This window comes from Magallana gigas, chromosome 6, assembly GCF_963853765.1.
Source record: "Magallana gigas chromosome 6, xbMagGiga1.1, whole genome shotgun sequence".
NCBI lineage: Eukaryota > Metazoa > Mollusca > Bivalvia > Ostreida > Ostreidae > Magallana > Magallana gigas.
The window spans coordinates 31,877,833-31,903,309 of record NC_088858.1 but is presented as its reverse complement, the minus strand read 5'-3'; the positions used below and the strand labels follow the sequence as shown (position 1 = coordinate 31,903,309).

At 37.6% G+C, this 25,477-nt stretch overlaps 1 protein-coding gene across 3 annotated transcripts in view; it reads left to right on the top strand.

Moving 5' to 3' along the window:
* The window catches only part of LOC105348209 (uncharacterized), a 94,457-nt gene extending 71,067 nt beyond the window's left edge, over positions 1-23,390 (top strand). For all 3 annotated transcript variants that reach the window (XM_066087566.1, XM_066087565.1, XM_066087564.1), the window contains 40 exons: positions 133-324; positions 479-700; positions 1,036-1,056; positions 1,671-1,924; positions 2,368-2,588; positions 2,953-3,173; positions 4,715-4,858; positions 5,218-5,382; positions 5,643-5,972; positions 6,192-6,300; positions 6,608-6,867; positions 7,932-8,087; positions 8,429-9,437; positions 9,578-9,725; positions 10,085-10,214; positions 10,574-10,928; positions 11,177-11,322; positions 11,455-11,638; positions 11,940-12,007; positions 12,160-12,480; positions 12,649-12,827; positions 13,111-13,446; positions 13,586-13,783; positions 13,908-14,111; positions 14,488-14,694; positions 14,809-15,141; positions 15,321-15,527; positions 15,936-16,139; positions 16,271-16,375; positions 16,568-16,708; positions 16,914-17,102; positions 17,487-17,634; positions 17,865-18,028; positions 18,249-18,518; positions 19,313-19,586; positions 19,919-20,251; positions 20,592-20,892; positions 21,055-21,206; positions 21,430-21,572; positions 21,683-23,390. In XM_066087566.1, the coding sequence (XP_065943638.1) occupies positions 133-324; positions 479-700; positions 1,036-1,056; positions 1,671-1,924; positions 2,368-2,588; positions 2,953-3,173; positions 4,715-4,858; positions 5,218-5,382; positions 5,643-5,972; positions 6,192-6,300; positions 6,608-6,867; positions 7,932-8,087; positions 8,429-9,437; positions 9,578-9,725; positions 10,085-10,214; positions 10,574-10,928; positions 11,177-11,322; positions 11,455-11,638; positions 11,940-12,007; positions 12,160-12,480; positions 12,649-12,827; positions 13,111-13,446; positions 13,586-13,783; positions 13,908-14,111; positions 14,488-14,694; positions 14,809-15,141; positions 15,321-15,527; positions 15,936-16,139; positions 16,271-16,375; positions 16,568-16,708; positions 16,914-17,102; positions 17,487-17,634; positions 17,865-18,028; positions 18,249-18,518; positions 19,313-19,586; positions 19,919-20,251; positions 20,592-20,892; positions 21,055-21,206; positions 21,430-21,572; positions 21,683-22,036 (9,098 nt within the window). In that variant the 3' untranslated portion in view covers positions 22,037-23,390. The remainder of the gene's footprint in view (positions 1-132; positions 325-478; positions 701-1,035; positions 1,057-1,670; positions 1,925-2,367; positions 2,589-2,952; positions 3,174-4,714; positions 4,859-5,217; positions 5,383-5,642; positions 5,973-6,191; positions 6,301-6,607; positions 6,868-7,931; positions 8,088-8,428; positions 9,438-9,577; positions 9,726-10,084; positions 10,215-10,573; positions 10,929-11,176; positions 11,323-11,454; positions 11,639-11,939; positions 12,008-12,159; positions 12,481-12,648; positions 12,828-13,110; positions 13,447-13,585; positions 13,784-13,907; positions 14,112-14,487; positions 14,695-14,808; positions 15,142-15,320; positions 15,528-15,935; positions 16,140-16,270; positions 16,376-16,567; positions 16,709-16,913; positions 17,103-17,486; positions 17,635-17,864; positions 18,029-18,248; positions 18,519-19,312; positions 19,587-19,918; positions 20,252-20,591; positions 20,893-21,054; positions 21,207-21,429; positions 21,573-21,682) is intronic.
* The last annotated feature ends 2,087 nt before the right edge of the window (positions 23,391-25,477 follow it).

The following is a 25,477-nucleotide window of genomic DNA, read 5'->3' as shown; positions in this document are numbered from 1 at the left end:
AAATTAAAAGCTCTGAGATCAGGTTTAATTTGCCATCTGTAAAGAATCATCAAGACAAAGATAAAAATATATGTTGAAACCTGAATTTATGTCTGAAAGATATATTGAAATATTGTTTTTCTTCTTATATAGGAAACTGTAGTGCTGGTTGGTACTGTAACCACACAAGCTCCACCAAGTATCAGCACATGTGTCCAGCTGGCTCCTACTGTCCATCCGGATCTGATATCCCAACTCCATGTCCAGCCGGAACCTACTCCGGTTTGGATAACAATGGAGCACTCACTGACTGTCTCAACTGTACAGCCGGCCACTACTGTCATGGTAACGTCCTCTTCTAATAAACTTTAAGCTAATTATATGCACAACCTTTATGAGGATAACATTATCATGTTTCAGTAAGATTTTATAAACAACAGAGAGAATATTTGTACCTTACAATGGTCACTGAATGGTTCCTGTTGTTTTGTCTCTGCAGGTCTTGGAAACACTGCCCCTACTGCCCAGTGTGCGGCAGGCTACTACTGCCCCGGGGGACAGGAATCTAGCACCCCATCAGGACTAGAGTGTTTTGTGGGCCACTACTGCCCACAGGGCTCTAATTACCCAATGATGTGCGACAATGGAACCTATCAAGTCAACCCAGGCCAAGATAGCTGTCTGACATGTCCAGCCGGATACTTCTGTGATGCTGCATCAGGTAAAAAAAGAAAACCCCATCGACAGTCATTGAGATATTATAATTCTATATCTAAATATATCAGGACCAATGTTCGTGGCTTTCGTGGGTAGCCCTTCCTCACAAATTTACATCCCCACGGACCTATGCACAATCATTCAATATTCATTAGAATTATCTAAAACTTGCTATCAACGAAATTACATCCCCACGAATCAGGAAAATTTTGACTTACCACGAACATTGACCCCCACAAATAAATATGATTCCACAGTATAGTTTTTTCACATTCTGGAAGAAATTGGTTGTAGAATGGTACATATAAAGTCATTTAACTTGATATTTGTCTCTTACAGGGAATGTGACTTATGTGAATGGTAAATGAATCACTTGCATGTTGTAATCCTTGTCATATTAATCCACTTGTTCATGCAGTTATTTTCCATACTCACATACAGAAGAAAATGCATATAACACCAGTTGCATGAATTGTATCTTAATTTCTAGAAATTCAAGCATGCTCTTGATGTCTGAACATACATTAATATTATGTATATGCCTGTTTACTCTGATTTTGTGTAACACTTGTGCATGTCTCATTTATTTCCCCTCACCTTTGAAATTATATTATTCATTGTAATTAATTGTTGTGTATGATTAATCTTTATGTATTTCGTATAATTGTATGCATGATTGAAAATTGAAAGAGAAACCATGAATACTTTGAATTTGATACTTAGTCTCAGACTTTACCTTATAATGCATGTTTTGACAATACACATTCACTTATTGATATATTGCACCATATTACTCACTCTTCATCTATATTATCTGTAAAGCACCCTTATTCATTATTTTCCTATAATTATGAAAAGAATAAGTTTTTTTATAATCTTCTGTATAAAACTTTTTACTACGTTTCATATTTGAATTAAAATGAAGATTTCTTCGAATATATTCTCAGACCTACTGTGAATGTTTAATATTTAAGGTAAACCTGTAGTGAACCCTACCGCTTGCCCAACAGGATATTACTGTCCCGAGGGAACAATATCAGGACAGTCCTATCCGTGTCCCATTGGAACCTTCGGTCCCAATCAATATCTGTTTGCTCAGGAGAACTGCACATCTTGCACGGCAGGTTATTACTGCGAACGGGCAGGATTATCTGCCCCTACTGCAGAGTGCTATGGAGGATACTACTGCACAGGTGGCGCTGAGATTGCAGAACCTATATCTCACAATGTAAGTTACTTCCCTTGTTTTTTGATTCATGTACAAGTAGCTTGCAGAGTATACAAGTTAATGTCACTCTAGATCTCTTGTTTACTGTCAATGATGGTAATAAAAACTAGCAAAATTTTCCATTATCAAGTTAGGTACCGTACATGTATATCCGGTCATTTTTGTGATGATCTAATCTTCGCTTTTATCGCGATCTCTTTGAAATCACAAGTTATTGAAAACACACAAATTATATTCTGTATCATTTTCTATAAGAATCTTTTTAAATCGCTAAAAATGACTGACGCAAATTTAAAATGCCACACATTTTCGCAAATGTTGTAATACACGAAAAAAAAAACCAATATACAGCACATTTAGATGTATAATTCCTTTTTATGAATGGATATTAAGTTCTGGGACAAATGCAAGGATCATAACGTTTTCTTCATTATTGTGTATAGGTAAACCTGACCCATAATGTTACTTTCACTGGAAACAACGAGTGTCCCACTGGATACTTTTGTCCCAACGGAACTAGTTACCCCAAGCCCTGTCCAACAGGAACATTCTCAGAGGTTGCAGGGGTGTCCCAGGAGAGCGACTGCCTACCATGTCGCCCCGGGCGATACTGTAATCAACAGGCCTTCATCATGATCACCACCGCCCCCAACTGCTCCGCAGGGTATGTGCTCGGAATGGGGATTTTCCATCAAACTTTTTTTTGCCAAAGACTTTATGGTTGTGACGTAACTACATGTAATATGTATGACCAAGAGGTTTGTGTTGAAATAATTACTGGTTGGGAATTTTAATGATTGAGCTTTGGCTTTATTAACTCGGTAGACTGATTTGTGTTTATTTTGTGTTAGTTTTTGGTTAAAAAAAGTTATTATATTTTAATCAATGTGTGTGATGTTTAAATAAAAATGCATTACTGACACATACATATAGGATTGTATCTGTAAACTGTTGAAAAAGGAAATCAGGCAAACAAAATAGTTTTTGGATAATCAGAATGTTCATTAACTTACTTTCTTAATTAACAGGTATGTGTGTACTGGAGGAGCCAATAGCTACATCCCCACCATCCCCACCCACGGCTACATGTGTCCCACAGGACACTACTGTGTGGAGGGCACCACCCAGGAGCAGGGCTGTCCCCTGGGGACCTACCAGTCCAACATGGGACAGGACCACTGCCTCAGCTGTCCCGCCGGGAAAATGTGCACAGAGGTGAACCTAACCCTGCCCCTGGACTGTATGACAGGTATGTGGATCAGTTTGATAACTGTGTATTCAAGGATTGCATTATGATTAGCTTTGTCTCACTTGTTCTTTTTGAATAAACTAAAACTAGTTCTATATTTAATAATATGTCTTGTATCAAATGAAGACTGTATTAAGTTGTCTACTTTTTATTAAGGGATTAAAGAGGTGCTCAGTGAAATTAAACTTCTTTTTATAACCCCGCTCCGAAGGAGAGGGGGTATACTGTTTTACCCTTGTGTGTCTGTCTGTCTGTCTGTCCGTCCGTCTGTCTGTCTGTCTGTCCGTCCGTAACAAAAATTTCTGTCGCATTTATCTCAGCAACTGTTTATCGCAGATGCTTGAAATTTTAACACAGTATTTGTATAGGCATGCCATATCGTGGGATATATTTTTGTACCAATCAGACGTCAACTTCCTGTTAAATGACGACTGTTTATTTTTAGCAAAAATTTTCAAACAAATTTCCGTCAAAGAATTCTCAGCAACTGTTTATCGCAGATGCTTGAAATTTTTACACAGTATTTGTATAGGCATGCTATATCGTGGAATATATTTTTGTACCAATCAGACGTCAACTTCCTGTTAAATGACGACTTTGTTATTTTTTGCCAAAATTTTCAAACAAATTTCCGTCAAAGAATTCTCAGCAACTATTTATCGCAGATGCTTGGAATTTTAACACACTATTTGTTTAGGCATGCCATATTGTGGGATATATTTTTGTATCAATCGGACGTCAACTTCCTGTTAAATGACGACTTTGCTTATTTTTTAACCAAATTTTCAAACAAATTTTCGTCAAAGATTTCTCAGCAACTATTTATCACAGATGCTTGAAATTTTTACACAATATTTGTATAGGCATGCCATATCGTGGGATATATTTCTGTACCAATCGGGTGTCAACTTCCTGTTAAATGACGACTTTGTTTATTTTTTGCCAAAATTTTCAAACAAATTTTCGTCAAAGATTTCTTAGCAGCTATTTATCGGAGATGCTTGAAATTTTTACACAGTGTTTTTTAAGGCATGCCATATTGTGGGATATATTTTTGTACCAATCGGACGTCATCTTCCTGTTAAATGAGTACTTTGTTTATTTTAGCCAAAATTTTCAAACAAATTTTCCTCAAAGATTTCTCAGCAGCTATTTATCGCAGATGCTTGAAATTAAAACACACTATTTGTTTAGGCATGCTATATTGTGGGATATATTTCTGTACCAATCGGATGCCAGCTTTCTGTTAAATGTCGACTTTGCTTTTTTTGCATATTCACATCAGAGTGGGGGTATCACTAGTGAGCATTGGCTCACAGATATCTTGTTTTTACAGAATATTTAAGATATTTTTGAAAATAACATTAATAAGAAAGAAGTAGAAAAAGTGAGAATAAAGTTAAATGGTTTTGACACCTTTCTTCTTGAAATTAACTTGAGTGTACTCTGATTTTTGCCTTGATTGCGCTTAATAGTCAATAATCATAATCTAAATTCTTTGACTGTATCTGATCAGTGTGTTCTCTATGTGTGATTTACAGGCTACTACTGTCTGGCTGCCCAGGACCCGATCCCCTGTCGCAACGGAACCTACAACAATGTAACAGGAAGGAGCTCAGAGTCGGACTGTGTGGATTGTCCGGTGGGAAAATACTGTGAAGGACTCGGAAACAGTGTCCCTGATGGTCAGTGAATAAGAGTCCATGTTTCTTGCTGTCTCCAATACCTTGTTCATTTTTGAATGATAGATCTGGAATTTTTTTTTTAGCATTTATCAGTACTAATTATGAAGTACGTAACACATTTAAGAAATTTAAATCAATTAAAAAATTTATAATACATGTACATAAAAGGATACATTACTTGTAATAATATGAACCAAGCAAGTTATATGAAAGCTAGTCTTAAGAGTTTAATTTCGATTCAGAATCTCCTTCGCTACAATCTAAGACTCTTCAAGGCATTTGTACTGATTATGTGTGGTATGATTATAGATGAATATGTTTTTAATTCTATGTACTCAAATGTTTAAATCTGTGTTCAGGTGACTGTGATGCTGGATACTTCTGTGAGGGTGGAGCCAACAGCAGGGCCCCCTCCCCCTCCCCCACCTACCCCAATAATGGACTCTGTGACCCAGGCAGATACTGTGTCTCAGGGACCAGCATGCAACAGGAGTGTCCCCCAGGAACGTTCAGAAACACCTCAGGTAATCATTTCCCTACCCCATATCACATTATTTTATTGACATTTTGTCAAATTTTATGTTTAAAAACTGATCTGAAGGCAGTAATTTTAAACTCAAACTCAAATGGCATTGCAGTTTTGATTTGGAATTTGTCATCGAATGGTTATTTTTTCATTCATTTCCAAAACATTGGTATACAATATGCAAATAAAAAAACGTGTAAATTTAATCTCTTTATAAGGCTGTGAATACTTTATCAAGATTCCTCTCCTAATATACAGGTGCGGCAGCATTGTCGGATTGCCTCCCCTGTACAGGAGGATACTACTGTGCTGGCAATGGACTGACCTCCCCAACAGGTCTCTGTGATGCCGGCTACTACTGTCCGGACAACGAGACCATCTCCTCCGCCACGCCCTCAAGCTTTGTGTGCCCCTCCAACTACAAGTGTCCCCAGGGGTCAGCTAAGCCAGAGCCCTGCCTGTCTGGAGAGTTTCAGGCCAACATGGGGATGTCAGTGTGTAGTAAATGTCCTGCTGGCTTCTACTGTAACACAACTGGCAATGTGCCAATCAAGTACGACTGCCCGCCATTCCACTACTGCCCAGAAGGTGAGTTCTAGCTACATGGGTATTACAGTTGTAGGGTAGCTCCCATGTTCTTGTAAAAAAAAATTTTATCAGTAAAATAAATATATTTCTTTTAATTTTTCAGAAATAATTCTTGCATACAAGATATTCCAGTACTTTTTTGGAACAGATAAAGTTATTTAAAGTGGATAGTTATATAGTTTAAAAAATATATATATATATACTTTTAATTTGTTTAAGGGACCACCGATCCCACCAACTGTCCGGACGGAACCTTCACTTTCTCCAATATGACTAACCTGGAGTCTGCTGCGGAGTGCTTGCCATGTCTGCCAGGAAACTACTGCAGGTTTGTAAAGCTTCATTCATCGACAGGTGAAGTGGGCTTATCAACACATAAACAATCAGTGCCATGTTCCAAAACATACGACTGAGCAGAACAATGGCCTATTTATTTTCAATCATGTTGAAAAAATTCCTCCTCAAATTGAATTGAAAACTGATTGCAGCATTATAGCAAATGCAATATTGTCAGAGCAAGTTCCTTATTTTTAAAGTTAGAAGTGTATTAACTGAGGTAAAAAAAAAAGAGACCTCAAGATTGTATTTATCCAATGTAAAAGGTTTCAAACACTTCTCTGACTTCTGTTTGGTAGAGGTGGAATGATTTCCAGCGAGTGTCTAGCTGGATACTGGTGCAAGTCTGGCTCCAGTAACAACCTGATCAACCGGACCATCGAGTTCCAGAACTGTTCAGCCAATGAGGACTGCTCGGGTCTGTGTCCCAAAGGTCACTACTGTCCCCAGGGTGTGGATCTTCCCCTCCCCTGCCCAGAACACACCTACAGAGACACTGAGGGGGCGGAGACTCCAGACCAATGTGCTCCCTGCCCAGCGGGCTTCTACTGTCCATCAGGTAATGATTGACAACTACTCTTGTTAATGACGGTGAAGTTGAATATTTCAAACTGAATTACGAATAAAATATTGTATCTTAAATAATTTTTTTCAAAACTTTGAAACTTCATGTCAATTTACAATGTTAATTTTATGACTTGTACTTTGATCTATTGTTCATTAACACTCAATTTCTTTCTTTTAATATCTAACATAGCTGGTAAGTTTGATGTCACTTTTGCATGCTTTAAAGAAAAAGTGCTTAATATATAAATATGCTGTTTGTGCATGGCTGTACTTTATATTGAACAGAGAGGGAAAAATCTAATTTCTTACCATGTAGCTCCATGAGTTATTCATTTTGCAGGGAGTCATTCATTCTCCCTGCAACAGAGAGGGACTATTTAAAGAGGATTTCTTGAAATATATAAATGGAACCCAAAATCCTTCAATGAAATCATATTCCTTTACTACAATTGTTTTCCCCTTTATCCTCAATTTTTGCCCATTTTCATGAAATCTTTCTTCATATATGAAAAAGTATTTATAAATAGTTTACCTTTTGCTTCCAAATTACTTTTTTATATTTTTTTCCCGAAGTTTTGTTTGTACCAGTAGTTAATATATTTAGTGTGATTTTCTTAAAATGTTGTTGATAAAGTGGCAGTAAAAATGTTGTTTAATTGATAGTATTTTAATCATTTGTTTGTAATTATGTTTTGAATCGATTACTAAAATTTGTTTGTTACTGTGTTATAATAGGGTAAGTTTTGTGTGGCATATCTATGGTGCATTTAATATAAACTAAGATGCATAAAAATTTACATGTTTATACTGTATATTATTTAAATAACTGAATAGCTTTTAATCAAGAATATTTGGGACCATGAGTTTTGCCAAAAATCAGGATATATTATAGAGCATTATTTAGAATTTTACACTAGGTTCTGATAACTAAATAAGTTTGCAGAACTTGTGCCCGATCCTTTTGTATATACCGCCTTTAAATTACAATAAAATATATTCAAACCAACTAAATAAATTAAAATTAGATATAATTGTTGTCACTTGATCTCTACCCAGGTACATCTAACCCCGACCCCTGTCCCATCGGTTATTACTGTCTGGAAGGGAACGGCACCACAGATTGTCCCAGACTAAGGTACCGGAATGTCACAGGGGCCAAAACCGAGACAGACTGCTTCCCCTGTGAGCCAGGTTACTACTGCAATGAAACAGGTAAATCCATGTCAGTCATACCATGTACATTGTGAAATGGTCAATGGCCTCCATCTTGCATAGTAACTATAAAATAGGCATCATATTTAGATAGAGAGTAACAACAGTGCTAGGAAATAATTGAAATTAAAACTTATAAAATAAGGCTTTGATTTCTACTATTCTCTGCTGAAAGAGAAAGATTTGTTTATAGAATATTTAATTTGGAAATGTTATTTTTAATTATCTCTCAATATTGCAAGTTGTTTGAGAAGGTGAAATTAAGGGGTAAAATTCTGGAAACTAAATAAAATATTGCACAATGAAGAAAAGCTCGAAATGAATGTGTCTTTTTTCTTCAGGAATGGCTGATTACTCCACATACCTCTGCCCCCCTGGATTCTACTGCCTGTCTGGTCAGGAGCCGATCCTGTGCCCAGCGGGTAGAATGAGAGACACTGCCGGGGCTGCCGACTACACTGACTGTGACCTCTGTCGTCCTGGGTACTACTGCCCTAACGACACCATCAACACCCAGGGCATCCCCTGTAGAGCCACTTACGAGTGTCCCACGGGATCCTCCATTGAGTCGGATTGTAGGCCAGGTCACTACTGCCCACCTGTGACAGGTGTACCGCCCATCTGTCCCCCCGGATACTACTGTCCAAATGCCACAGAGACGCCCATCCTGTGTATTTATCCATTCTACTGTCCAGAGGGAAGCAATATGACCTTAGCTTGTGACCTTGGGAATCAGGCCTTGACCCATGCTGGAATAAGATATGACAAGGGATTGTCCTGTAGGATCTGCCCTCCTGGGTACTACGGAAACTCCACCACCAGAGCTACCTGCGAACTCTGTCCAGCTGGGTTCTACTGTCCAATGGGAACAGGGCATGGAAACACAAACCCTTGTCCAATAGGAACCTACTGTCCGATCGGCTCTGATCATCCCACGAACTGTCCTGCGGGATACAGAGGTGAGAAACTCCGAGCGGAAAGTTACTACGACTGTCATGGCTGCCCAGCAGGAACGTACAGTGACACTGAGGCTGCCACTCATTGTAAACCTTGTGGAAGCTCCTCCTACTCCACCGGAAACAGCTCTATATGTACTTGTATAGGGAAATACAGGTCGTTCCAGAAATCAGTGGGCTCATGCGTGTGTCTGTCAGGTTATATCTACTACGATGAGACGGACACTCAGAAGACAGAGGAAAACAGCGACGAGGACTGCCAGCAGATTGTAGACACAAGATGTACGGAGTACGAAGTGCGGCTTGCCTCCACGCGCCAGTGTGTTCTAAAGGAGAGCGTGGACTGTTATGCTGGGTGTGACACCTCAGGCTACCTCGACGTGGAACTTGGAGTGTATGTAAAATTAATCTATTATTTTCTATAAAGAATTGAAAATACTGTACGATTTAAATACCCTTTTAATTGGAGAATGTTTATAAAAAAGCAAATCTGATCAAAGATTTTATTGATGTGGTTTTTTAATGTGTTTGTAGATGCCTGTGCAATGACTTGATTGCGGCGGACTATGTCTGTGATGCTTCCTGTCTGGCGGTGGCTCCCTCTGTGACAGCAGAGCTGCAGAGTGATGGCACCCTCCAAGTCAAGATCACCAACTCCAGTGGCCATGTTACCACCTCTCAGGTACACCCAGGCCAAAGTTTTTATTTTTAATGTATAAGGACCATAAAAGTAAAGTAAAGCACACTTTTAATGAATTGGAACTTATAGTGAAGTGATTTTTATTCCCAATGAGTTTTAAACTTTTTTGTGAAGCTAATGAATAAAACGAATTTTGTTTATAACCAAGCAAAATTGCCCATCCCTGGCACTTCACTATAAACATGTTTTACTGCATTTGTATGGTTAATCTTTTTCTTTTTTTTTTGCAAAAGGAAATATAGCTATTTCATGAAGTTTTTGGTTTTTTTTTATGAATTCTTTCAGATAATGACAAAGATGTACGTGTGTAATAGTCTTTATATTAATTTTGTTATCTTCAGACAATGACAGATATATTTGGCCCACTGGAGAGTACCAACGGTGTGAAGGGGGTGATGGTTGTGAATTTCTATGATGACCGCATCACTTCCACCATCTTCAGGGACCAAGCAGAAGCCAAGGACTTGTTCTGTAAGTTAAGAGAAGTACATGTACTATATTATTGATATTGTACGCATCTTCATTATCAAAGTACTTGTTTATGTGACTATTAAAAAGTACTAGTTTTGAAAGGTTTATGAGATTACCGCACATTAAGATCATGTACTTTAGAGAATAGGGTAGATTTGTTAATCAATTTTTTTTTCCTTTGAAAGAACATTAAAGTTAAACATTAAAGTCCACAAATTTTCAAAACTTCCTATCTATTCTCATCACTCCAGTTGCAACACACAAGAGAATTATTGGTTAAATCTTTTTAAAATAATCATTAATATGTCCACAGTTTTTATAATTTTTTTTATAAACTTTCCCTCTATTCCACCCTTCAGTGACAACAGCGGAGATGGCCAGTGGAGTGACCAATGCCCCGGGAACCCACATTGGCCGTCGTCGTCTGCTGACTACCACCGTCCCCAACAACCAGATCTCCAACAGCTTGCTGTGTCTGGAACTCAATGAGATGGTCATGTTCAAGATTTGGGTCAACGACACAGACCGGACCAAGAGCCACTACCCGGTCTATCTCAAGGACCACCTGTTCAGCAACAATGCCAACTTCGACTACGGCCAGTTCCTGGCTCTGAAGAATCTGATCGAGACAACCAATGTCAACATTTCCACGTTCGCTTTCGTCTTCACCGAGGCAGGGAATTACGTGTTCCAGGACTATTCCACTTCTACGTCGTAAGTTAATATTTTAGGAATTATATTAAATTTGCATACAAATTATTTATTGAAGATTTTGTCTGTTAAGTGCTTAAAGACAAAGAATTTATAATGTCCAATGTCACTGTTAAACTCAATAGAAATTTTTAAATCACCACATATTCTTGGAAGTATAAAAGAAATTTACTCATTCTTTGTCTCACTCACTGATTCCTAAATCGGGTGAAGAAATATGTTGTACTAAATTTCCTGTCTTTAAATTTTAGCCTCATTTACATCAAAGTGATGAATGCTGGCACCACTTGTGGTACAGGATCTCGAGTCCAGGCAGCCACCGCCTCCAATCTTGTGGCCCTAGGATTCTACAAATCAAATCCCAGCAATGTGGCTCCTGACTGGGGACTGATCATAGGTACCAAAATTAGATTTTTGTGCTGGGAGAAATAATTTAAGTTTATTAATAATTATCTTTATTGAAAAATATGATGTTGATTTCCTAAAAAGATTCCATTTTCTAATCCTGAACAAATTTTGTGTTTGACAGGCATGATCGCGTTCTTCGGAGCACTGGTTCTGCTGTTGGTGGTAGCAGTGATTGTCTGGAGACCTAGGGACGCCGGCATCTATCCCATGAAGCACTGGAAGCCACAGTACCGAAGCCTAGGGGCTCCCCCTCCTGTCCCATCCTACATGAGATATGATGTAGGACACTGGCCTGACAAAGCAATGTGAGTTCATGTATAAACACCGAACTCCGAACAAGATTGTGCTAGTATATGCTTTTTCATAGGTACACATGTAGCTGTTTTTGTATAAATTGGAAATGTCCAATACTTTTTGATCCAAAACCATACATACTGTCATATCAATGAGTGAACTTCTTACATGGTCCTTATAAAAAGGCCTTATCATTTTATAAATCTAACCTACTTGACTGGGACCAACTTATGATATATTTCATAAATAAGAGTTTCTTTGTTCTTTTGGTTGTCTTTTGACTTACCAGTATTACTGCTGATATTTTTACAGTGCTGAGAGTGGTCTAGGAGAGAGACTAACAGGGGATGGAGCAGAGGCCAATGTCTTGGACTCCATGGGTAAGTCTTTCTGAACAGTATAGCTAATTTACAGCTCTTTCAATCCAGACTACTGGTAACTAATAGAAGTATTCCAGTTTTCATGACAGTTTATGCATCTACATCTGTCTTATATGGTAAGAAATGTTATATATCTTTCTCTTTTTGTATAGCCATCAAAGGAGTTGAGGATCTGGAAAATTTCAACGTGAAGGTGTTCTACGACAAGCTAGAGGACCAGAACCTCCATATGGCCTCACAGCTGGCCAAGCAACAGGAGGACCTCAAGTCCTTCTACAAGAAGATCTGTGACCAGAATGAGGAGCTGAAGCACCTGCTGAAGAGCCTTGACCCAGCCAAGCTGGAGGAGCTGGAGAGGAAGATGGCAGAGAGAGCGAAGAGGGAGGAAGGCATGCAGAAGAGTGCTGGGGACGTGTTCAACATTGTCAACGGCAAAGTCAACATGGGCGGGGCAGGAAAATACCGATTCGCAGGTGAAAGATGTTTTCTGATTGGATATTTAATAGGATTCTTGCATTTCTGTGCATGATGTTATAAAATGCGTAATCTTTAAGATGAAGAAGTGTAGAAGGTTATAGAAATTGCAATGCAAGTTTTTGATGTGGACACTACAAAGGTTCCTTGTTATTATGTTTACTCAGGTGGAAACAACAGAGAAGCAGAATTAATGGCTGCTCTTCAACTGCTGCTGGACCGACTGAACTCTGGTGATCTTCCAATCAGTCAGAGCATGTGGGAACAGATCCAGAAGGGTGGGGTCGTGCCTGAGGGTGGTTCCATCATGAACATCAATAGGATGCCAGGAGGTCAAGGCAAACAGGTAAACTAAGTCATGGAGCATTAAGTGAACCAGCAAAAAAAAAAAATGACATGTGTTAATGATTCCGCATATTATACTGTGTAATAATTAATTTCGCTTGTGCTCAATTTTTATGGATTTTTGGATTCTCCTTATCCACAAATTAACACCCCCATTGAATTATTACATGCATCATTATTACATACAGAAGCAAATTCACAAAACTTTAAATATTTGGGGATCAATGATTCCACAGTTATGAAATGTTATGATGGGTACATGTATGATTGTTTGTTAATTTCAGGGAGAAGTCCTAAGAAAGCAGAGGGAAGAGAGGATGCAGTTAGACAGGGAACTGCAGCAGGAAGAAAACGACATGATCTCAGAGATAATCTCACGGAACGAGGACCAGCGTAAGGACACGGTCAACATGATGACCGATGGGCTTGCAGGCAAGCTCCAAGGTGACCTCAAAGATTCCCAGGTCAAGGACATCCTAGACAAGTATGAGAAAGACCTGGATGCCAATATGAACAAATTCAATCTGGAGAAAGAGAAGCAGTTACAAGACTTGAGGAGGAAGTTGGCAGAGAAGAGAAGGAGGAAGGAAGCTCTGCTGAGAGAAAAGCACAACAAAGAGGTCAGTTATCAAATGTGAACAATTAATGTTAGGTTCAAATTTGTGATATTATATAAAAAATTTAATAATCTTTGTTATTAATCAAATAATGTTTAAGAAGTGGCTATATACCAACAATGGGTTTGATTTATTTTTTCAGGCGGCTGATGAAGGTCTTCCCCCACCTCTCCAAGAAGATGACAATGTGGCGGACACAAAGATCCGACAGTCGGAGGCTCTGTACGACACTCTGCTGGCAGAGGAGGCTGCAGGCCAGGCTAAAGGTGAAGGGGAGATGGACCACCAACTCAGTGAAGAGAAACGCAGACAGGAGTCTGAAAAACTGCAAGATCATCTGGTAAGTATTAAATACTTAGTTATATTCAAACCAGTGAGTTGAAGACATTTTTGTAGAATTTTCAATTTTTCAAATAATTATTTTCATTTGTACTGGTGATAACTTTTACTTTTGGTTTCTGCAGAACCAACTGGCTCAGCAGGGCATCATAACAGCTCAGCAGAAGGACGAACTGATGAGGAAACACTTGGAGGCTGAGCAGAATCTCCAGAAGGTGCACAACCACCAGCGAGACAGCCAGATCTCTCACCTCAAAGACAAGCTCGCTGAGCGACGCAAGAGGAAGCTCGCCAAGCTACGCGCACAGCAGGAACAGGAGCTGTCTGATGTGAGTGACTCAAACAAGGCTTTTTCCCCTTAATACCGATATTATTATTCTGGATATAATGCCTTTCAGATCAAAAATCTAAAGCAATGTTTAAAGTTTGCTTCAGTGCCCTGCTGCCTAAAACATATATTCCCTCGCTAAGTTTTGAGCTATGGAATAAAAATTAAAGACTTTTCAAATACTTATCGTTGGTAAAGTTAAAAAAGCTACTTTATACATGTATGTTAATCTCATTTGGTTTATGATCCTTCTTTAAGCTTTTTTATTCAATGGCTAAATTGATGTCTTTAACTTTACATTGTCTAATAAACTTTTTCCTTTGTGCAGTTGCAAATACAACTTTAAATTAATGATAAAATCTATTTTTTGTTTATAGCTTTCCTCACATCTGATAGAAGATGGAAACACAGAGGGCTTGGAGCAAGAACTAGAGCAATTGAGACGTCTCCATAAACAACAGATGGAGGCTACAGAGGCTGAAATGGATGCAGAGGAAAAAGAACATGAGCGCCGCATCATCAGAAAAATTGATGATGATCACAACCAAGAATCTAAGAAGAAACGCAATGAAATTTTCAAAAAGGTCAGGTTTGGAATTTAAAATAAAAGAAATTCTTGATTAGCCTTCTTTTTTTCTCTTCCGTTGGGGAAAAATGTCTTCAAACATTTGAATATCTTTATCAAAATGGTTTTACAGATTGCTGAGCAATGCCCAGAACAGCAGCAGACAGCTATGCAGCGTCTCCTTGACAACTATCACCATGACACCGAGACTCTAGACCAAGAGCTGGCAGTACAGAGGAGTCGCCACCTGGCAGATCTAGAAGCCAAACTGGCCGCCAGAAGAGCCAGAAAGTTAGCAGAAACAAGGAGAAAGCAGGACGAAGAGGAGCAACAGAGGTTAATCTCGGAGCAAAATCGCCAAATGCAGCAAGGAGGACAAGTGGAAGAAGAGGAGACAGACTTAGCCCATGTTCCCAAAGTTCAGTACAGCCAGTCCATTGAAGAGCAGGCTCTTCAAAAGGAACAGGTACAAATCTCTTTGACAGATTTTAAAACTTTCCCCAAAAACTGATGCCATTCAATTTGGGATTGAGCTTGATCGTACAATGTGATAATACTTCTTACTTAATTCACTGAAAAATATAATAAAAATTGAATGCTCTATTGACTGCCATAGAAACAGTAATTATGGGTTTGTCATAACAGGAGAGAATAAGAGATGAAATGAAGAAGAGACATAAACAAGAGAGAGAGAAGGTAGCAGAGAGACTGGATGCTGAGGAGGACAAGGAGGAGCGAGTGTTGACCAAGGACCTGGACTCAGAGAGAGAGAAGCTGCTGAGGGAGAAGAGGAACAGACAGGCCACAGAGCTGTCCTCGAGAAAGGACCTCACTGAGGAGCAACTCAGAGATGTAAGTCTGTTCTTATCAAAAAAGGATATCCGTACTGCTGAGAAAAAGGATGTTATATGATTTATTTTATTTTCTTCATATTAAGTGGCATGTTAAATTGTCCTTTAAAAAGAAGAATTTGAAAATTATATGGATATTGCATTCAAATTAAACAGAACCTATACACGGGTCCCCCAACCCCTCTCCAGAATTATATTTATCTTTATTATCATTGATCAATAATTCTTGTTTTCCAAAATTACTTTCCAGTAATCTGTAGCTTTCATATTGTCCTCTTTAGGTATAATAGGCAACCGTATAGGAAAGGGGAAAAAAAATACCCAATCAGTCATATAGAAGCTGAAAGCATCAAGTTTTATAAAAGTAAAGCAAAAACTTAATGTCTGAAATCTTGCTTTCTTTTTCCAGCTTATGGCGTCTCATGAGCAAGAACTCCAAGACCTAGAGGAGAGGTTAGAGAATGACAGGCACCGGCAGTTCCTGAGTCTGAGGGAGAAACTGAACGCCAAACGCAACAGGAAGATGGACGAACTAAGGCGCAAACAGGATGTAGAGAGCACCAAGGAAATGATCGAACAGAAGAAAGAAGTGGATGAAATCAAACTGAAAAAAGTAAGTTGGTGGAGCATCCAGCTGATGCTGTAAGTCTTCAGTATTGAAATAATGACAGATGATAAAAAGATATGTTAGGTTACTATAACACTAGAATTCTGGATTTTTGAAACGTTTTTGTTTCTTTGCAGGCTAAGGGTGTTGAACATGATGCCATAGTGGAAGGAATTAAACAGAATGGGGAAGAAGATACAGACAAAGTGGTGAAAGCTGTGTTAGCCAAGAGGCATGCCCAGGTCAGTTGGCTTCTTGTCAGGATTGAATAAGCTAAAATAAAAATGATAATAAATATAAGTAATAAAAAGAATGTTGCTGATTCATGTTTCATTGTCAGTGCAAACCTGTATATCACCTTTCAATGTAATGTATGATGTGCTCTTTGAATTAAATTAATTTTAATTAATCATTATATTTTCATGAAATCACAGGAAATGCAAGACCTTGAGAACCAGTTTAGAACCAAGAGGAAGCTAATGGTGGACGATGCCCTCAGCAAGCTGCATGAGAAATATGACAAACTGCGGGACAGTTTGGCCAAGCAGCACCAGGAAGAGTTAGCTGCCCTTCAGGTAAAATAAATTCATAATTAGGCTTAAAAACTTGTACTGAAAAGTCTAATAAATGTATAACTGAGTAAGTAAATTCAAATCAGAATGAAATCAAAACAAATCAAAAGCCAGTCTTGGGTATTTTCTATTGTATAAGAAAGGACTTAACACTGAAAAATAAGAGAATAAAATCAGAATTCAAAGTCTCGCACATTTTGTATTGTAGAAGAAGGGACTGAGTCCCGAGGAGTATCAGCACCAGAGGACACAGCTCCTCAACAAACAACAGCTAGAGATGTCTGACCTGGAGAGGAGGCTGTCTGAGGAGGAGCAGGATATAGAGCGAGGAGCGCTGACGGACTGGGAAGTGCAGTACGCCCGCGCCAAGCTGGACCTCAAGGAGAAACACTACAAGGTGAGAACTAGGCTCCAAATTAAAGAGGGAGATACAATATATCCAAAGGCTCACTGTTGCCAACATTTTTCAAGTTAGTTCAAAACTTAAATTTGTAAAAAAAAAAAAAAAATGCATGGCTGCATTGAGTTAAGCTAAAACCTAAGATTTTCCAGCTGAGAAATAAGATCAGGAAAGATAGCAATAGTGGATCTTGATTTATCATCAAAACTCCAGAAACCCAATGCTCTTGTCATTTGAGAATTATAATAATGTTTTGTCAGAGACAATCTTGATAGTTTAGGGTTTTCAGTTTAGTCTTTTTAAAGAAAAATAATAGACCAAAAAGCATCAAAGGATGCTAGCTTAGTTTTGAAGAATAAATATGGTATTTTTCCTAATTAGGAATTTGCTGAAGCTCTGAAGGAGTTTTCAGCAGACCATGAAGGCATTCAGGACGCAAAGCACAGTGTGGAGGAGTTAGAGAAACTCAAGCATGAACTGGAACAAAAACGCAAGTCACAGCTGGAAGAGGCAAAGAAACAGCAAGAAGGTAGGGGTTGTAATGATGTGGATTTGAACACTTTGTTTAACATTGTAAAAAAATTTCACAGAGGGAAATCAAATTTCAGAAATGAATTTTATAGGATTTGTTTGGTTGACATATCAAAGGAAAAATTGACTGTAAAGCTTAATGCATTCTGGTTGTTTGTTAGATACATATATGAAGATCTATATTGTTAGGGATAATATTTTGATGCAGTGATGACTGATCTCTTGTAGAATTTGAAAAGAATGAGAAAAAGCGTTTGGAGGCGGAAATGGAAGCCTATGCTAAACAGCTTGAAAAAGACTCCACACGAGAAAAGGAACAACAGGATCGCAAGCTGGAGCAGCTCAACAAACGCAAGGAAGACATGGTCAAGGAAAAGAAACAGAAAATGAACGTAAGTGGTGTTTAGAATGTTTATCTGGGATATTTTTGAAACTACACAATCATGCAACATACATCCTCTGTTCTTAACTTTGTGAAATGCATGTATTTTAAAAAAAAATGTTCAATTGGCCATTAAAGTGCACAAGCATTCAGTTAATTTTTTATAAGAAAAAGGAATTTTTTATAGTTGAGATTCAATTTTTAAATCTTTTGAATTTTAATTTATGCAGGAGGAACTAGAAAAGATAAGACAGCAGGGTGCTAGTGAGGACGAGCAGAAACGCTTGATCGAGCAGCACGAGCGTGACCTTCAGAACATACTCAACAAGATGGACGCCGACAAAATGAGGATGCAGAGCAATCTGCAGGAGAGACTGAAAAAGAAGAAAGACGAAAGACTGAAAAACAAACAGGAAGAGCTTAAAGAGAACTACAAGGAGCAGAAAAAAGAGATGGAGCAGAAACAGAAGAGTGAAATCAACAGGATCAAGAAGGATGAGGTAGGGGGATGTTAGGCATTTTGGTGATGATACTTGTATCACACGTTGAAATTCTCAGCAATTTAAACAAATTGCTTTTTTATACGTAATTTTTACACTGTCGCTGTTGTGTACATGTATTAAGAAAGGAAATTTATTGTTTTGAAGTAGGCCCACCCACACTATTCTCTTCTTTCTTCTTATACATTAACTAGAATGCAATTTCCCTGACATGAGTTCTTTTACTATGATATAATTGTCCCCCGCCGCAACGCGGAGCGGGGACATAGAAATGCCGGGCGTTCGTGTGTCTGTCCATCACACTTTTTTGTAAGCGCTCTCATGCCTACAAATTTTGACGGATTTTCATTAAATTTATACCAAATGTTTATACCGCTAATACTTTGGTCAAGTTCGAAAATCAGCATTGGTCGATACTTTTTGTTGGAGTTATGGGACTTTGACCACAATAATGACTCCGTTTTATCCAAAAATTGACCTTGTAAGCGCTCTCATGCCTACAAATTTTGACGGATTTACATGAAATTTATACCAAATGTTTATACCACTAATACCTTGGTCAAGTTCCTAAATCAGCCTTGGTCGATACTAGTATACTGCTTGACTGGTGGGGACCCAGGAATTCTATTCTTGTTTATATTTCTTGAATTAGCGTAAATTCTAATCTTGCCTTGCCAAGAATTTCTTACAGCAGTCATACATTGACCAATAAAAGTTTGAAAAATATTTTATATGGGGGACTATGTTTAATTTATGTAGTCAGGTAATTCTATGGTTTCTTTTCTTCTTATTAGGCATTGACAATTCAAGAGAGCATCAGCTCTGGGTATGTCCCTCCTCGTGCCTCCTCACCAGCTCCCAGAGATGAGGACCAGTCAGATGTTGACGAACCAGTGACATCAGCACCCCCTCAGGAACAAATGCCAGCCTCCTACCAGATGGCAGCGCCTCTAAATGAAGCTGAGCTCATGTCCCTTCTGATGGCCTCCCCTGTTTACCAGAAGCTGGAGCAAATCAAAGATGCTGTCAAAAATGGAATCACTCCACCCAAACACAGAATGGAGCCTGGTGAGTATGGTCATACTGAGTAGATCATTATGGTCTATTGGCCAGGAATTAATGGGGTGAGAGAAGGATTGTCAAAAGAATTCAAAGTCCTATATTATCCTAGTAAAATTGATTGACATACAGACACCTGGTATATAATAAACTCAAAGCTTGACTAATTTAAAAGATCTAGTATAGAATAAAACCAATATTGTATGTCATCAAGCTGAAATTTTTTTACTCTCCAGAAGATAAATCTACCATGAATTTCAAAGATTCCACAGTAAACATATTGAGTCATGAAATAAAGACACACAGGTTTTAATTGTTCTGTGGTTAATTATTTTTTGTAGGTGAAGGTTATCATGACCCTCGCGATGCTGAGTGGGCCAAGGACACAGAGCTTGTTCCTGTAGACATCGGCACCCTGAACGCTCGCTCCTTCATTGTCTACAAGTTCGGCTGCTTCGTGACCGACTTGATCGCCTCTAGGTGTCGCCACGCCCCTGTGACAATACTCCTGGCTGAGAAGATTCCGTCCAACAAGAATTTGGCTAGAAACGCTTTCAGGAACTCCTTCCATTACGATGCCAACAACAGGATTCTGTATATCCGGGCTGCCCGGCTGGACACAGTCGGAGACTTCATTGTGGTCCTCATTCATTCCCTGGCCCACATCAAAGCGGGTACGTTGTTTCCACTTCGTTCATCTAATGGTCTGAAATCTATAAATCTGTCGAAAAAGAATTTGGACAAAAAAAGGTGTTTAAACGGAATTAATTGTCTGATTGGTCTTGCCTCTCATTCATTGTTATCTAAATCTTAAGATGTATTGTACATGTATCAGTATGTACATGTAAAGTAAAAGTTGCAAGTTGCAATAATTGTAGCAGACCAAATATTACTCAAAAAAATATGTCTTGTCAGTATACCAACAGACTTGTTTCAAAAAAGTAAGTTGGTGAAGTTGGAAAAAAAAATATTAAGAACATCATTTTTCATGTTTTGTTGCTCTGTTCTTTGTAGGTGACCTGAGAGATGACAGCAACCCAGACTTCACCAAGGAGTACAACCGCGCCCTGGCTGTTGTCTGTGACGACCTCTTCTTTGCCCGATACAAGCGAACCACGGGACTGTCGCAGTCTGTTGCCAAGGCAACTGGAGTCAATGTGGAGCAGGCCGCCCTCCAGATGCTGCAGGCCATGTTTGGTGGATGTCGCACGGAAGACGAGAAGATGAAGATGGTGGATGATCTCCTGGATGTCAAGCTCCTTCCAGGAACCAACATGGAGGGAGTGCATTTTAACAAGAACAGGCTGAATGACAGGTAAGTTTCTATTTTATACTTAGATTGCTTTGATAAAAAATGGAGGGACAAAAAAATATTGGATGCACCATCCAAGAAGAATTTCAGATTAAGGAATAGGAATAGTAATTTTTTTTTAAGATATTGTATGCTTTTATAATTTTGTTATGTTTATTCTCACAGATTATCCAAATACTCAGGATTCAGCAACCTAAATCAACTGCAAGGCATGCTGGGTAATGTAGAGGACAAGATGGCCCAGGCCAAATCTCAGGGCATCAGCAAGAGGTCGAACGATCAGCTGGGTTCTCTCAGTCAGCGATACTCCACAACAGGTAACCTTTGTTACAAACATATCAACAGTTTTCCTCTCAGTTATATTTTAGCTTCCTCTGTTTACTTTTTGAATACTTCTGACGTACAATAAAAACTTATTTGCATTTAAATCCGCATATTAAACTTGTTTACCAATTTTGGAATAGTAACCACTTTTGAAAAACAAAATTGGAAAAATTGGTAAAAATCACAACTGCAACTTGATCTATTTGTGTTTTTCAGGTCCTTCAGTTCTCAATAAGTTGGCACCATTCCGATTTGTGACTTCCAACATGACTGGACAGGCATTGTGGCAGACCTTTGTCAACCAGGAGGATGGTGAGGAAACTGATGCTCCAAGAGAGGAGGCCATTCAAGACTCACTGGTAAGTTTGGTCTAAATCATTTTTATATCTTGTTTATTGTATTCTTTCATAAAGTTTTATTTAACATTGTGAAATTAGTGACAAAACTTAACTCTAAAATTTTTCGGCAGGAAACACTACAAGAACGTCATGACAATCTAACAGCAGACTTTTCCAACATCAACTCGGAAATCATCGAACTCCAAGACCGATCTCGCTCGCTGGACGAGGAGCTCGCCGCAGAAACCGCCCTTTCAGAGACAGCCAAGGACAAAGAGAGGCATGCTCAACTCGCCAAGAAAGTGCGATCGAAACTCAATGACACTCGAGCAAGAATTGCCAGACTTGAGATGGAGAAAAATCTCATGGTGAGGAAACTGGCCGAATGCGAGAAAGATATGGCGGTCAAGAAACTCGATCCACAACAGAGTGAGGAGAAATCTGTGACATTTTCCGCAGACACGAAGAAGAAATCAAAGAAGTAAACATGAAGCTTCCAAGCACCATTTTATAGACGTTGTTAAATAGTTGAACAGTTTCAGTTGTTTTTTATATATATATATACTCTTATTTGTCTATGATAGACAAATATTAAGTCAGATTTTACCTGTTTTCCAAATATTGCTTTATGCATACAAAAGATGTGTCTATTATTCTATGAAGTAAAAATGAAACATTTGTTAAAGGATTTCTAATAACAAATTGTCATTTTTAATTTAAATACTGTATATTTATTAGAATTAATATTTATTTATATACATGGTAATTATTTTCAATATAGTTTACTTTTTTATAATTTAATTTATTAATAGTTTCTTTTGTCAAAATTTAATTATTTCCTAACAAATTTTGACACATCACAGAAGTGATATGAATTGGATTCTAATTTTATTCAAGTTTTGTCCTCCCCCTGAATTATATATATACACTTGTAGATTTCAACTATTTTTATAATTTCACACCTCTCACCAACCCACAAGAGCATTATACATATTGACTCCATCCATTGTAAACAATCAATTTCATAATGAAAATGCATTATAAATTCCTTCATGATAATATATGATGACTGTGATATATTTACATGTATATTGATTTTTGATATTTAAGCTTTTTTAACGTATTCAGAGAATATTGATTTATTTTTTTTGAATCACAATAGATTTGATCTTGAAGTCCATAAAACACGTATAAATTTATATTTTTTACACTTGGATTTTTTTTCTTCCTTAGTTGTTTGGCAATGTGCAAGACTTTAGAATTCTTAGCTAAGAAATTCGATCTTTTTTAAGGCTTAGCGTGAAATGAGATTTGGATATTTTCTTTGATTGTGTAATAAATAGATGATGATAAATGAGCTTTTTGTACCTGTAGTTATAATTTATTTTTGAAATTCTTTTTTGCCTTTACAATGAAATTTAATCGTGCAATATATATATTTATTTGTTTGTCTAACCAAGTGTGAATTGAATCCCGTCCTATATTGTTTTTTTGCTTGATGCTATGCTATAAAAAAAATTCTCAGTTTGTAAAAAATCAAAATATACACTACATGCGTTTATATGTTTGTACCTTTTTTTCCCTTCTGCAAGTGCAATTGGCTTTGTGGAAAAATAATGGCTAATTTTGTTATATCTTGTGTTGAATTGTTTTCCTCTGTCACCGTCCATTTTTGTTGAATTTTTACCAAGATGCATTTTTCGTTGTTGCATTACACCATATTTTTTATACTACATGTATCATCAACCATTTGAATATTGTTCATTGCTCATACATGCATTGTAATTATGTTTAAATTGACCAACTTTTCTCTTATAATAAAGATATACTATCACATTCCGTGATGTTATGTTGACTTTACTGGGGTGTAGCCAAAATATATGACAGACATGTGATTTTTTTTCGCTGAAAAGTGCTTAAATTCAAGAAATAATTTTTGAAGAAGAAATACTTATTTAGAAATAGAAATAGTTATTTTCGCCCCATCTAATTTTTGCCCATCTACACTCCAAAACAGTTTTGCTCCGTCATGAATTCGCCCAGACACAGTTTTGTTTGAAGATAAATAAGACAATTGGAATTCTCCCAGTGTTAAAATTCGCCCGCTGACAACGAGGGCGAAAGGGGCGAAAAGAGGACAGGGCGAATGTTTTTTACCTGCTTACAGTAATTAAGGCGTGTAGAATGCCTTTATAAGGAAAATATGATACTAAAAATTAGAAATATGAATAAAACTGATAATATTTTACAAAGTCATTTATAGCAATGTATATTTAACAAATTAAACATTGATTTGTAAACCCTAAATATGTTCAATACTTGGAATATGTTGGTTTAAACTGGTGTATGCGTATCAAAACCTGTATTTTAAAGTAGTGTTACGTTTTAGAAGTTCAATGCCTTTTATTTTAAAGAGTGGGTCTGTGCTCCATATTTTTGTCATAGCCTAGTTAAGGTCCAGTGGTAAGCGAACAACAACAACAAAATCGAGGTGTGCTGACCCTTTATACATTAAAACATATCATTTTGTATCCCAACAGTTAAACGTTTAAAAAAAAAATCCTTTGTTCGGACTAAAATGGCTAGATGGTTAAAACAGTATATAAATAGTGCCTGTTTGGGAGGGTAACAGTTGAAATTGACACCTCGAGAAAACCATTGTCAACCTCCGCTTCGCGTCGGGGTGTCAATTTCGACTGTTATCCTCCCAAACAGGCACTATTAATTTTGTTATACAGTAGGTCTTAATTTTTAAGAAAATTTACTGCTTTTATATAGGAATAACGTAAATTCTACAGCGAACCGTACGCGTATAATTTTCGCGCATGTAACAATTTTTATTGTTATACTTTCATGTTAAATACTGAAATCTGATTGGTTAAGACGCAGTTCATAATCCGTTCTATTGCCCTCAGCGTTAGCAACGCACTTAGCAACGGGTAACATTAAAAAATGTTACATGCGCGAAAATTATGCGCATACTGTTCGCTGTAGAACTCACGTTATTCCTCCATAAAAGCAATAACATTTTCTTAAAAATTAAGACATTCAGTATAATAAAATAAATAGTGCCTGTTTGGGAGGATAACAGTTGAAACTGACACCCCTCGAAAACCATTGTCAACCTCCGCTTCGCGTCGGTTGACAATGGTTTTCTCGGGGTGTCAATTTCAACTGTTACCCTCCCAAACAGGCACTATTTATATAATGTTACCCGTTGCTAAGTGCGTTGCTAACGCTGAGGGTAATAGAACAGATTATAAACTGCGTCTAAACCAATCAGATTTCAGTATTTAACATGAAAGTATAACAAAACGAATTGTTACATGCTCGTAAATTATGCGCGTACGGTTCGCCGTAGAATTCACGTCATTTCTATATAAAAGCAATATGAAAATTCTCTAAAATGAAGACATTCAGTATAATAAAATAAATAGTGCCTGTTTGGGAGGATAACAGTCGAAATTGACACCCCGACGCGAAGCGGAGGTTGACAATTGTTTTCTCGGGGTGTCAATTTCAACTGTTACCCTCCCAAAAGACACTATTTATATAGTGTTACCCGTTGCTAAGTGCGTTGCTAACGCTGAGGGTAATAGAACAGATTATAAACTGCGTCTAAACCAATCAGATTTCAGTATTTAACATGAAAGTTTAACAATAGGTATAATTAATCTTTTCGAGCAAGACTCACCACTAAAATTTATGGCAATATATTTTTATTATTGTTTTTTAGAATACATGTATGTTAAAATATTTCACTTGAAGATAGAAATTGTCCTTTTTGTAAACTTGTATAATATTATAAAAATATCAGATAGATTGAAATGGAAAATAAAAATAGATTTGAAATGCATCGATTAAATTATTTGGCATTTGTACTGCATTTATCTCTTTTTCCAATCTTCTTTTCTCAAGTTTGAGTT